Below are 13696 nucleotides of genomic sequence, written 5' to 3' on the forward strand. Positions count from 1 at the left end.
TACCAAAATACTCCACAGAAAGCCGAAATTCCACCTGAGGGACGGAATTCCCCTCAGGACCCCAAATTCCCCTCAGAAACTCAAAATTCTCCCAGGGACAACAAAATCCCCTCAGGGATCCCAAATCCTCCGGCAGGGACTCCAAAAATCACTCAGGAACTCCAAAATCACCTCAGGATCCCCCAAAATCCCCCCCCCTGGATTGTCCATCCTGAGCTCTCCGGCCGCCCCACTCCCAAGATGACCCCTCCAAAATTCCCCAAAATCCACCCTAAAACCCCTCCAAATCCCCCCAAAATCCACCCTAAAACCCCTCAAAATCCCCTCAAAATCCCCCCAAAGCCCCCCGTACCGTGGGTGGTCAGCAGGGCTCTCTCTGGCCGCCCCATCCCCAGGATGACCACTCGCTCCAGCCAGGCCGGGCTGGACATGGACCCGCGGGGGTCAGCGGAGCTGGGGGGGACAGGTGGGTCATGGGGGGGTCACAGCCCCCCAAAATCCCCTCAAATCCCTCCAAAAATCCCCCCAGACCCATCAACCCCATCCCCGACAGCGCCCAGGACAAACAGCGGGGTTGGGGGGGGTCTTGGGCAGGGAGGGTTGGGGGATTTTTTTGGGCTGTTTTGGGGATATTTTAGCGCATTTTTTGGGGAATTTCGGGGCCATTTTTGAGGTATTTTAGGTATCTTGCCGTAAGGGTTCCTAGGGGTTGTTTTGGGTGGATTTTGGGGTATTTTCAGTATTTGGGGCTGTTTTCCCCCCCTGACGTTTTCCCGCCCTTTTTCCCCCCCTCACGTTTTTCCCGCCCTTTTTCTCCCCCTCACGTTTTCCCGCCCTTTTTCTCCCCCTCACGTTTTCCCGCCCCTTTTTCTCCCCCTCACGTTTTCCCGCCCTTTTTCTCCCCCCTCACGTTTTCCCGCCCTTTTTCTCCCCCCTCACGTTTTCCTCCATTTTCCCCCCTCACGTTTCCTGCTGTTTTCCCCCTCTGTTTTTGGGGTGTTTTAGGTACCTGGCCCCGAGAGTTTTGGGGCTACCTGGCAGTCAGGGTTACCCTGGTGCTGTTTCAGGCGGGTTTTTGGAATACTTTAGGATACTTTGGAATATTTTGGGGACATTTTGGGTACCTGGAGGTGAGGGTGCCGTTGGCAAAGGCGAAGTGCGGTGCAGGAATTGGTTTTTGGTGGCGTAGTCGAAGCTGACCCCATCATCCAGGTACAGCTCCCCCTGTGCCGTGCCTGGGGGATAAAATGGGGTTTGGGGGGGGTCCCAGGGGGTTTTTGGGAGGTTGGGGGGGTCCTAGGGAGTGTTTGGGGGGTCCCTGGAAGGGATTTTGTGGTCCCGGGGGGGGGTCTTAGAGGATTTGGGGAGGTCCTGAAGGGTTTGAGGGCCGAATGAGGGGTCTGGGGGTGTTTTAAAGGGTCTTGAGGGTCTCGGGGAGGATTTTTGGGGTCCTTGGGGGAAATTCGGGGTCCCTGCACTCACCTGGGGGCTCAGGGCCACGTAGAGGGTGAAGGGTCGCCCCTCATGGCCTCGGTGGAGCGGCGAGGTCGGGTCCTGGCGTGGGATCACCGTCCCTCCCCGCTGGAACACCGGGATCTGGGGGGGCACAGGGGGATCAGCACCCCAAAAAAAACCCACAGAGAATCCCAAAATCCCCCCAAAACCCACACCCAAAAAATCCCCAAATCCCCCGGGTCACACCCAGTGCTTGAGGTGATTTTTACCATTTCCCCCCCACATTGGAACACAGGGATATGGGGGGGATCCAGGAGGTTTTTGGGGGTCCCATGGAAGTTTTGGGGTCTCCAGGGAGAATTTTGGGGTGTTTAGGAGGAGTTTTAGGGTCTCCTGAGGGTTTTGGGGTCCCAGGCCTCCCCCCAAACCCCTTGAGACCCCCCCCCAAAAAACCCACAGTGCTGAGGGTGGTGGGCACATAGAGGGTCTGGGGTGCCTTGTGCTGCTCGTGGGTCTCGTCATCGTACCACACCTGGGGGAGGAAATTTGGGATTCAGGGGGGGTCTTGCACCCCCAAAAAACCCTAAAAAAAAACCCCAAACCCCCTGACTCACCTCTCCCTCCCCGGGCAGGTACACGTGGACCCCACGGGCGCCCTGCTCCGTCACGGGGTGCACCAGCAGCACCCGGTCTGGGGGACAGCGGTCAGCATGGGGAAACCCCCAAACGTGACCCCAAAAGGGATCCTAAAAGGGGCCACAGACCCCAAAAAGGGAGACAGGGACCCTAGAAAAGGGTCAGGGGCTCCCCCTCACCGATCAGGTACTGGTCATCCATGGCGAAGGTCTGGGGGTCGTCCGGGAATTCCATCCACAGGGGCCTGGGGGGGACAGCGGGGATTGGGGTCAGGGGGTTTGGGGTCAGAGGTTTGGGGTCATGGGGTTATTGTGGACAGATTTAGGGTTACCCAGGTAGGTTTCTAGGGTGGATTCGGGGTTTTTGGGTGGATTTGGGGGTTTTTGGGGTCCCTCACCTCATGACAGGGATTCCCTGGCGGTGGCAGTGGGTACAAGGCCGTGTACCACAGCGGGATCAGGGTTATCCCAGGTAAGTTTGCTGTATCTCGGTGGGTTTTTAGGGTGGATTTGGGGGTTTTTGGGGTCCCTCACCTCATGACAGGGATTCCCTGGCGGTGGCAGTGGTACAAGGCCGTGTACCACAGCGGGATCAGGGTTAATCCCAGGTAGGATTTGCTGTATCTCGGGTGGGTTTTTGGGGTGGATTTGGGGTTTTTGGGGTCCCTCACCTCATGACAGGGATTCCCTGGCGGTGGCAGTGGTAGAAGGCCGTGTACCACAGCGGGATGAGGGCGTAGCGGCGCCGCAGGGCCACCCTGACCAGCTCCAGGTGCTCGGGGCGCAGCAGCCACGGCTCCCTCCGTGCCGTGTCCAGGTGAGCGTGGGCGCGGAAGAACGGCTGGAACGCCCCCGCCTGGTACCAGCGCACCTGCAGCTCCGCACCCGGGTTCTGGAAAAATCCACCCACGTCCGCTGCGAGTGGGACAGCGTGGGAGTGAGCCTGGAGCCTGAGACTGAGCCTGAGCCCAGCCTGGGTCCCGATTCTGAACCAGCCTGGGTCCTGATCCTGATCCTGATCCCAATTCTGGTCCTGACTCTGATCCCAGCCTGGGTCCTGATTCTGTTCCCAGCCTGGATCCTGGTCCCAGATCTGGGATCTCTTGATTCCAGCCCAGATCCCAATCCTGGTCCTGGTCCTGGTCCCAATCTTGGTCTCAATCCCAATCCTGATCCCAATCCTGGTCCCATTCCCATTCCTGATCCCAGCTCTGATCCAAACCCTGACCCCATTTGCTATCCCATATCCCATACCCCAACCCCTGAGCCCATTCCCAGCGCTCCCAGTGCTCCCAGTTTGCCTCACCCCCGCAGAAGGCCAGCCCGGCCAGCCCGAAGCTCAGGCACATGGGGATGGAGATCCGCAGATGGTCCCACTCTGCCGTGTTGTCCCCGGTCCAAACGGCGCCTGGGGGGTTTGGGGGGGGTCAGGGGGGGTTCCCCTCGATCCCGACCACCCCCCGAATTCCAGGATTTGCCCAAAATCCCGGCTTTTTCCCCCCCCCCCCAGCCCTCACCGTAGCGCTGGAGCCGGCGAAGAAGGCGCGGCTGAGCACGAAGGGCCGGAGCCGCCCCCCCGAGCGCCGGATCTGCCCCTCGGCCGTGGCCTTGTGCTGGCAACGGGACAAACGCGGTCAGGAGCCCCGAAACACACCCCAAAACACACCCCAAAACACACCCCAAACGGGCTGGGGGGGGGCTAAAGGGTTTGGGGGCAAAGTAAGGGGGAACTGGGGGGAAATGAGAGCGTTCGGGGGGAGCTAGAAGGGGTTTGGAGGGGATTTAAAATAGGTTTGGGGAGGCCTTAAAGGGGTTTGGGGGGGGTAAAGGGGACTGTGAGGTCCTAAAAGGGTTTGTGGGGCCTTAAGGGGTTTATGGGGTCCTAAAGGCGTTTGAGGGGAATATTTAGAGGGAATTGGGGAGGAAATGAGAGGGTTCGGGGGAACCTAAAAGGGGTTTGGAGGGGATTTAAAATAGTTTTGGGGAGGCCTTAAAGGGGTTTGGGAGGGCTTAAAGGCAATTGTGGGGAAACTGAGGGGGAATTGAGGGGAAATGACCGGGTTTGGGGGAAGGACTTAAAGGGGTTTGGAGGGCTTTGAAGGGGTCTGGAGTTACCGGGAGAGATTTGGGGGGGAAATGAATGAGGAACTGGAGGGCCCCAAAAGGGGTTTGAGAGGGCTCTAAAAGAGTTTGAGGGGCTTTGGGAGGTCGGGATTTTTTTGAGGTCCCCTCTGGGGTTTCGGGGGTGTCCCTGTGGGGATTTTGGCAGTTTTTTTGGGGAGGGGTCTCACCACGTAGAGCCCGTAGAGGTTGTGCAGCTCGCGGTGCTCCCAGCCCCCGAAGTGCCCGCGCGTCCTTGTGCATCGTCACCTCGGGGCCGCTGAACACCGACGGCTCGTTCATGTCGTTCCACGTGAACAGCGCCTCCGTGGAGCCCTGCAGGGGGGTCCCACATCAGCGGGGGACCCCAAGAATGTGGGGGAGAGTCTTAAAATCCCCCCCCCCCCACCCCGGGGGGATCCCCAAAATTGGAGGAAGGGGGATGACCCAAAGCCAAGGTGGGGTCTCCGAAAAGGACCCGAGGGAGAAAGGGGTGGGGAGGGATTTGTGGGGGGTGCCCTGAAATTAGGGAGGGATTGAGGCTCAGGAGGGCCCCCAAAAATCAGCAGGGAAAGCCCAAAAATAGGGGAGGGAGTCCTAAAACCTCCAGGGGACTCCCCAAAGTTCTGCCCAAAAAGATGGTGGTGGTCTCCAAGGGGAGGAGGAAAAGCCCCAGAGGAGGAGGGTGAGATGGGGGAATTTGGGGGAGGTCTGAGAATGCTTTGAGGGGGGTCTCGGGGCTCTGGAGGGGTTCTGGCAGGGTTTTGGGGTGTCTGGCAGGGATTTTGGGGTGTCTGGCAGGGATTTTGGGGGGTCCCCACCTCGTACTGGTCGAAGGCAAACATGTTCGCCCACCACTCGCGCATCTCGGGGTTCGTGAAGTCGGGGTACGCCGAGGAGCCTGGGAGGGCACGGGGGGGGCTTGTGACCCCTCTGCAGACCCCAAAGCCACCCCAGAACCCCCCAATCCCCCTCATCCCCCCTTAACTGGACCAGCACCACCCTTTGTAGCTGTTGCCCTTGCTCTTGATGTGGAACTCCTTGACCGCCCCCAAACCCCCCCCAGAATCCCCTAAAAACCCCTCGGGACCCCCCCAGATCCCCCCCAGCCCCACTGACCGGGCCAGCACCAGCCCTCGTAGTCGTTGCCATCCTTGGTTTTGACGTAGAGGCCTCGAGCCTTCAGCTCGGTGTGCACCCGGTACCCCCCGTCCACCTTGATGTGGGGGGTCCACGATGCTGACCATCTGTGGGGCAGTGACCAGGGGGGCAGTGACCGGGGGGAACGTTCCCAAATTCCCACCCCCCATCCCGATCCCGGACACAAAACCACCCATCATCCCGATCCCGGACACAAAACCACCCAGAACGACCCCAAAAAGCCTTCGTGGGGTCCCCACTGTCACTGTCCGGACAGAGACGACTCCAATTCCCATTCCTGATCCCCATCCCTCTGTCCAGCCCCTTCCTAGTCCCCATTTTTGCCATCCCCCATCCCAATCCCATTCCCAACTGACCCCAAACCCAGACTGAATCCCAATTCCACTCCTGTTCCCAAACCCATCCCCAATCCCCATCCCCACCCTGCACTTCTGGGCTGCCAGCTGCTCCAGCATCCCCCGTGGATTTGGGATTTTTCCAGGATCCCATCCCCATCCTGCATTTCCAGGCCGGCATCCCCCATGGATTTGGGATTTTTCCAGGATCCCACCCCAATCCCAATGCCCATCCCCACCCTTCGTTTCCGGGCCACCAGGTGCTCCAGCATGCCCCGTGGGTTGGGGAATTTGGCAGGGTCCCAGGTGAAGTAGCGTTTGCCGTCGGCGTGCTCGATGTCCAGCCAGATGACGTCCAGGGGCAGCTCGTGCTCCTCGAATCCTCTCTCCACGGCCTCCACGTCCGCCTCGTCCTGGTAATTCCAGCGGCTCTGGTGGTACCCCAGGGAGAACAGGGGGGGCAGCGCCTGCGTGCCTGAGAATGAGGAAAAACAGGAGTGAAACCCCCCAAAATAACCCCAAAAACAGGGCTGGGGATGGGGCAGGGGGGAGAGACCACCTGGAGCGATCCTAGAATTGGGAATGGGGTGCAAATGCCCTGAAATAACCCTAAATACAGCAATGGGGCAGATAAAGCCCCCAAAAAATCACCCTAAAAATGGGAATGAGGCAGGTCGGGGATGGCTGAAAGAGAAAAGCTCCCAGTGTCCCCAGTGCCCATCCCAGTGTTCCCAGTGCCCCACCCCAGTGTCCCCAGTGTCCCCAGTGCCCCATCCCAGTGTCCCATCCCAGTGTCCCCAGTGTCCCATACCAGTGTCCCCAGTGTTCCTAGTGCCCCATCCCAGTGTCCCGTACTGGTCAGTTTTCTGTACTAGTGTCCATATCCCCATCCCAGTGTCCCCAGTGCCCCACCCCAGTGTTCCCAGTGTCCCCAGTGTCCCATACCAGTCAGTCTCCCGTACTGGGCACTGACATCAGCTGGCCCTGGTCCCAGCAGCAGGAACACGTCGATGACGCCGCTCTCGGACATCCAGCGCACCTCGGTCTGGGGGGTCTCACCCCCCCCCTGCATGTAATCCAGGAGCTTCCCAAAAAGGGTCTGGGGGTGGCACAGGGGGTCAGGAACCCCAAATTCCCACTGGGATAAACAGAGACCCCCAAATCCCTCCAGACCACCCCAAAGATCCCCTCTTGGGCTTTCCCAGTGGCGTTGGGAGCTGATGTCCACCCAGGTCTTGGCCCCTCAGAGCCCCCCCCGACCCCCCAGACCCCCCCAAATTCCCCTCCCAGACCTTGCCAGCCGTGTTGGAGCCGATGTCCCCCCAGGATCCCCCCCCAAACCCCCCCAAATTCCCCTCCCAGACCTTGCCAGCCGTGTTGGAGCCGATGTCCACCCAGGTCTCGGCAGCGTTGAGCCAGAAGATGCCGAGGCTGAGGCGGGGCCGGTGGGCGAGCAGCAGGGGCACGGAGCCGTACAGAGCCATGGGGTTGAAGAGCTCGTACTGGAACACGTCCAGGTTGTACAGGCGGTACGGGTCACCCCCCCTGGGGACACCGGGGACACGGCGACAGCCTCAGGGACACTGCCAGGGCGCCAGCGACACCCCCAAGGTGTCACTGTCACCATCACTGTCACCCCCACACAGCGGTGCTGTCACTGCCACCCCGCTGCTGTCACTGTCACCCCTCTGCTGTCACTGCCACCCCGCTGCTGTCACTGTCACCCCGCTGCTGTCACTGTCACCCCTCTGCTGTCACTGCCACCCCTCTGCTGTCACTGTCACCGCCATCCCACAGCGTCGCTGTCCTCCCACGCTGGCACCACCCCCTCAGTGCCACCATCACCCCCATCTTGCTCCTGTATCCCCATGTCCCTGTGTCGTCCCCAATGTCCCCCCAGTGTCCCCGCAGTGTCCCCAGTGTCCCCGCAGTGTCCCCGTGTCCCCGCTCACTCCGTGGGCCGCAGCCGCAGGTTCTCGGCGTGCTCGGGGATGCCGTACACGTGCTCGAATCCAGGCAGGGAGAAATCCAACCCCACCGAGGTGGGTCCTGAGGGCAGGGGGGAGGTCACAGGGGTGCCCCCGTGTCCCCCTCAGTGTCCCCAGTGTCCCCCCGGTGTCCCCACCGTAGGGTTTGCTGTCCGTGTGCGTCTTGAACGTCTCCTCCCACGCCCCCGGCTCCTCCTCGGGCTCTGCTGGAGGCTCCGCGGGCTGGGGGGGGGGGCAAATCCTGTCAGGAATGGGGCGACCCCTCCCCAAAAAAGCGGGGGGTGTTTTTATTTGGGGTGTCCCATCCCAGTGTCCCCCCCCGTCCCTGTCACCTTCTCGCTCTGGGTGCTGCCAGTGCCGTCCTCAGGTCCCTCCTGCGCCGCCCCCTCCTCGCCCGAGGGGTCCTTGGGGGGGTCCCTGCGGGAATTTGGGGTCCTGGGGTGTGGACGGGGGGGGCGACAAGGACACGGGGCACCCCCAGGACCCTGAATTTTGGGGGGACCTGGACCCCCCCCCAGCTGCTCCTGCCCGCTCTGGGGGGTGTGGGGAGGGGGGATCTCCTCATTTTGGGGGGTGCGCAGACCCCCCCTGGCTGCACCTGACCCTTCAATTTGGGGGGGCACAGACCCCCCCCGGCTGCTCAGCAGCAGCCCTCCCCAATTTTGGGGGCCACGGGGGACCCCCCCCAAGCTGCTCCTGCTCCCCCTTTTTGGGGGGGATTTGAAGCCCCCCAGGTGCTCCTGCCCCCTCCCACCGTGATGGGGGGGGGGATCCCTTTTTGAGGGGGCGTCCGGGGGGGGATTGGGGGCGCAGAGACAGCGGCAATTCCATGGATTTACCTACGGAAAAGGCTCTTGATCTTATCCCACACAGAACTAACTTTATCCGCCAGACTGGGGGTGGGGGGCACCAAAACAGAAACACAGAGAGTCAGCGCGGCCCCCCCGGCCCGCGGGGGACCCCCCCTGGGCTTGGGGGGGGGACCCCCAACCCCCCTCTGTGCTCTGGGGACACCCCCCACCCCCCCTGAGCGCTGCCGGCCCCGCTCCCGCTGGGACCAAAGGGCTGGGGGGCGTTTGGGGCTTTTTTGGGGGTGTTTTTTGTTTGTTTTTTGGTGGTTTTCTGGGGCGTTTTGGGTTTTTTTGGGGGGGTGGTAGGGATTTTTTTTTTAGGAGTTTTTTTAGGGGTGTTTTTGAGGTTTTTTTGGGAGTGTTTTCGGGTCACTCACGAGTCCCGGCGGCGCCGCTGGTGCTCGAAGACGAGGAGGCCGCGGGCGTTGACGCTGCAGAGCAGCTCCCGCTGCCGCAGCAGGTCCAGGCGGAACGGCCGCTCTGTCACCAGCAGCCGGTGTCCCCCGGGGCCCAGCGACAGCTCCAGGGTCCCCTCGTCACGGCCCGTCACCTCCAGCCTGGGGACAGCGGCCCTCAGGGCGTGGCGGTGCCCCCATGTCCCCTGTCCCCTCACCTTTGAGGGGGTGGCGGTGTCCCCTGTCCCCCCCCTGTCCCCTCACCTCTCGGCAGGTGGCTCCCCCAGCAGCAGTCAGGGGGTGGCGGTGTCCCCTGTCCCCCCCCGTCCCCTCACCTCTCGGCAGGTGGCTCCCCCAGCAGCAGTCAGGGGTGGCGGTGTCCCCTGTCCCCCCCTGTCCCCTCACCTCTCGGCAGGTGGCTCCCCAGCAGCACGTCGGGGCACCTGGAAGCGGGGTCGGAGCGGGGCCAGCTCCTGGATGCGCAGGCGAGTGACGTTCCCAGTGAGCCCCCACACCTCCAGCAGCAGCGGCACCTGTGGGGAGGGGACATTGTCACCTGGGGCACGGGGACAGGGTCACCTGGGAGCCCCCACACCTCCAGCAGCAGCAGCACCTGCGCAGGGGGGACAGGGACAAGGACACCTGGACAGCCCCAGGGTCACCTGGGGAGCACCTGGAGCACCCACATTTGCAACAGGTGGGACATGGGGTGAATGAAGGGACGTGGGGCCGCCTGGGGGTCACCCCCCCTGCAATGGTGGGGGACAGAAGGACACGGCTCAGGTGTGGGGTCACGCACACCTGGAACAAGCGGGACAGGGACACGGCCAAAGTGTCACCTTGCAAAAGGAGGGACAACGGTCAGGTGGCACCTGGACATCTGGGAAAGGCGGGGGGCAGGGACACAGACCCCTCCATGAGCGTCCTGTCCCCTCACCTGGGTGACCTCACTGACACCTGGATCCTGTGACCCCCCCTGTCCCCTCACCTGGGTGACCTCATTGACACCTGGATCCTGTGACCCCCCCCTGTCCCCTCCTGTCCCCTCACCTGGGTGACCTCATTGACCAGTTGGATTTTGGCCACGTCGGGGCCGAGCTCCAGCGATTCCAGCAGTGCCCGGTACGGGGAATTCCCGGGCTGGATCCGCCGCTGCCGCCTGCAGGGGGGCACAGGGGGGGACACCGGCCCTGAGTGACCCCCCCGGGCCGTTCCCCCCCCTCCCCAGGTGTGTCCCCCCCTCCCCAGGTGTGTCCCCCCCCTCCCCAGGTGTGTCCCCCCCTCCCCAGGTGTGTCCCCCGCTCTCCACACCTGCAGAAGCCGCTCTGCTCGCAGGTCTTGAAGTTGCTGCGGTCGACGGCGAGCGCGGCCCCGAGGCACAGGGTCACCCACAGCGGCCACCTGGGGGGCACGGCGGTGTCAGGGACCCCAAAAACGGCGGGAGACCCCCCAAAACCCCCCTCAGGTGGGCACGGGGAGGTTCAGGAGCACCCAAATCCCATCTGGGGGAAGCAGGGAAAGGAATGGAGGGGTCAGGGAGACCCAAAATCATCGGTAGCGGGGGTACAGGGACCCTCTCCTAAAAATAGCTCAGGTGTGAACAGGGTCCCCCAAATGGCATCAAGGGGACCCTAAAAACCAGCCGGGAGGACATGGGGGGACACTGAGGGCAGCCAGAGCCGGGGTAGGGACCCCAAAAACCCGCGGGGGGGCACAGGGACCCCCGAACCCCACCTGGAGGCAGCACGGGGGGAACATGGGGGGGGTCACAGAGCGGATCCAGGAGGATCCCGGGGGGGTTTTGGGCGGGAGGGTCCCACAGGGGTTTGGGAGGGGGGGGGGTCGGGGGTGTGGGGGGGGCTGGAGTGGGGCTGGGCCGCAACCCAGGCCCGGGCGCTTGGGGGGTCCCGGGCGCCCCAGGCTCGGGCGGGGGGCTCCCGGTGGGGGTCCCGGAGGGTTTTTGGGGCAGGGGGTTCCCGTGGGGGGGTCGGGGGTGACATCGGGGGAGTCCCATGGGGGGGGTGGGGGGGGGGGGTCGGGGCCCCTGGCGCGCGCTCACCGCCCCGGCGCTGCCGCCATCTTGGATCCGGCCTGACCTTTGACCCCGCCCCCGGCCCGACGCCGCCGCCTCCCATTGGCTGCGGGGAGCCCCGCCCTTCTCCCAGACCAGGACACGCCCCCTCGCTGTGTTCCCGCCTTACCTGGTTACCGGGGAGACGGAGAGCCCGCTCTCCTCGTGTTTTGATTCGCGTGCGAGACTTGAGCGACGGCAGCGCAACCCAATCGGAGCGGGGCCCGGGGAAGAGGCGGGAACGCACCGTGAGGGCGGAACAGGAGCCCAATGAATGCGCGGGAAGGCTGAGTGACAATCCGCTCACCCAATCAGAATCGTGCTTTCGCCCGGGGCCGCGCCCCCGAGCGCTTCCGCGGCAACGCCCCGCCTCTGTGCTCATGGCAACCACCGCCCTGGCGACCGCGGCCCGCCCTTTTCCCAGCAGCCATTCAGCAGCGCGCATTCCAGAGTGGCGGCAACCGCAGCCAATCAGCAACCGAGTCTGGCTCCGCTCGGCGAGGTCAAATTGAGTGACAGGTGAATTAACCAATGAGAGCGGAGCGGCGGGCACGCCAGCCCGCCAATCAGCGCGGGGGGGCGGGGCGTCAGGAGGCCGCGGCTTTGTGGTGAGCGGGGCCGGGGGCGCTGGGGGGGAACTGGGACAAACTGGGGCCAACTGGCACGGACTGGGGGCGAGCGGGACTCGCGGGGCCGTGCTGGGCCACGCTGGGACTGACTGGGGCTCACTAGGATTGACTGGGATGGGCCCGTCCGGGATTGACTGGGACCCGATTGGTGACACAGGGCCAAACTGGGATTGGTTGAGATGGGCCCCAGCGGGCCCGGCCGAACCCTACTGGGATTGACTGGGCCGCACTGGGATTGCCCAGCCGGACCAGCTCCTCTCCCTGTGTCCCTTCCACCCCCCATTTCTTCCCCAGCCGCCCCCCGGGAATCCCGGGGTCACCGATTCCTCTTTTCCTCTCGCCCAGCCCCTTTGTCAGCCCCCATTCCCTCCCCAGACCCCCGGAATTCCAAACCGCTGATCCTCCCATTCCCCCCTCCCCAATTCAATCGCGCCCAGCCCGATGGAGTTCCCCGAGCACTAACCCCTCATTTTCCCCTGTTTTTTTCTCCTGTTTCCCCCACTTTCCCCGCAGCCCGATGGAGTTCCCCGAGCACAGCCGGCAGCTGCTGCGGGGGCTGCGGGAGCAGCGCTCCCGGGGGATCCTGTGCGACTGCACGGTGCTGGTGGGCAGCGCGCCCTTCCCCGCGCACCGCGCCGTGCTGGCCGCCTGCAGCTCCTTCTTCCACCTGTGCTACGCCGAGCCGGGAGGCGCCGGAGGGGCTCGGGGGGCCGTGGTGGCCCTGAACAGCGACATCGTGACCGCTCCGGCCTTCGCGCTGCTGCTGGAGTTCATGTACGAGGGGAGGCTGGCGCTGGCGGCGCCGCTCGAGGACGTGCTGGCCGCCGCCAGTTACCTGCACATGAACGACGTGGTCAAGCTGTGCAAGAAGAAGCTGCAGGCGCGGGGTCCGGCCGAGGCCGACAGCACCAAGCGCGAGGAGGACGCCCCCAGCCCGCCCCCGCCGCAGCCCCCGCCGCAGCCCCCGCAGCCCCCGCTGGGCGACGCGGGGACCCCGCCGGAGCCGCCGCTGGTGGACGCGGCCGACACGACCCAGCCCGGGGTGGGGGGCGAGCGACCCCCGCCCAGCCCCAGCAGCTCCAGCGAGGCCGCGCCGGGACCCGGGGCCGCCCCCCCCTCCGCGGGCGGGGGTCCCTGGGCCGCGCCCCCCGCCCCGCTCGGTGCCATCAAGGCCGAGGCCATCGTGATCTCGGACGAGGAGCCCGACGGCGCTCGCCGCCCCCCCGCGCCCCCTCCCCCGCCGCCGCCGCCGCCGCCGCCTCCGGCGCCTGCCCCGCCCCGAGCGCCGGGATTTGGGGAGGGGGCGGCGCTGGGCCCGGCGCTGGGGGGGCTGCGGGAGCCGCTGTTCCTGGCGCCGCTGGAGCCCCGCGGGGGCTTCGGGCTGTTCGCCGAGGAGGCCCCGACGTGCCCAACGTGCGGCAAGACGTTCTCGTGCTCGTACACGCTGCGGCGCCACGCCACCGTGCACACCCGCGAGCGGCCCTACGAGTGCCGCCACTGCCTGCGCTCCTACACGCAGTCCGGGGACCTGTACCGGCACGTCCGCAAGGCCCACAGCCACGGCGGGCCCGCCCGCGGCCCCCGCGACCCCGCCCGCGACGGCGACAACCCGCCCTGACCGCCGCACCCGCCCGGGGAACGGGGACGGACCGAGCGGAGCGGGGCGGCAACGGCGGGGATTGGACGGGGCCACCGGGATGGGGACATCTGCTGTGACCGGGGACACCGGGACGGGAACATCTGACCTGACCGGGGACACCGGTACTGGAACATCTGGCCTGACCGGGGACACCGGGACTGGGACATCTGGCGTGACCGGGGATACCGGGACTGGGACACCTGTACTGCCCTGAGCCACCGGACTGTGGCACCTGCTGTGACCGGGATGGTGACAACGAGCGCTGACCGGGACCCCCGGGATCCTCGGGACCTCCGGGACCGCGACCCCGCCCCGGGGGGAACCGGAGGGATTTGGGGGCGTGGTCCCCGGTGTGGGCGTGGCCTCGCGCGGGTGTACGGGGGGTCGCGTGCGAATAAAGCGACGCTGGACACTGGCGATGGGCGGAGTTTGGAGGG

The 13696-nt window shown here is 64.7% G+C and overlaps 2 protein-coding genes across 2 annotated transcripts; one reads left to right on the forward strand and one right to left on the reverse strand.

Moving 5' to 3' along the window:
- Window positions 1-314: 314 nt before the first annotated feature.
- GANAB (glucosidase II alpha subunit) lies at window positions 315-11020 on the reverse strand. The gene is given in 28 exon segments (XM_088155005.1): window positions 315-453; window positions 1125-1158; window positions 1161-1235; window positions 1482-1596; window positions 1913-1987; window positions 2070-2146; window positions 2271-2335; window positions 2762-3005; window positions 3397-3498; window positions 3608-3619; window positions 3622-3703; window positions 4382-4438; window positions 4440-4526; window positions 5012-5091; window positions 5310-5418; window positions 5420-5437; window positions 5926-6161; window positions 6632-6785; window positions 7051-7231; window positions 7639-7735; window positions 7812-7896; window positions 8007-8091; window positions 8514-8567; window positions 8903-9082; window positions 9326-9453; window positions 9971-10079; window positions 10232-10321; window positions 10980-11020. Coding segments are annotated over 28 exon segments (2790 nt in total). The 5' UTR covers window positions 11000-11020.
- Window positions 11021-11105: 85 nt separating this feature from the next.
- ZBTB3 (zinc finger and BTB domain containing 3) lies at window positions 11106-13675 on the forward strand. Its single transcript, XM_088155079.1, has 2 exons — window positions 11106-11599; window positions 12134-13675. Exons 1-2 carry the CDS (start codon window positions 11523-11525, stop codon window positions 13236-13238), a joined length of 1182 nt encoding a protein of 393 aa, XP_088011205.1. The 5' UTR covers window positions 11106-11522; the 3' UTR covers window positions 13239-13675.
- The last annotated feature ends 21 nt before the right edge of the window (window positions 13676-13696 follow it).

The sequence above is a fragment of the Sturnus vulgaris genome, chromosome 34 (genome assembly GCF_052056855.1).
Source record: "Sturnus vulgaris isolate bStuVul1 chromosome 34, bStuVul1.hap1, whole genome shotgun sequence".
In the NCBI taxonomy this organism is placed as follows: domain Eukaryota; kingdom Metazoa; phylum Chordata; class Aves; order Passeriformes; family Sturnidae; genus Sturnus; species Sturnus vulgaris.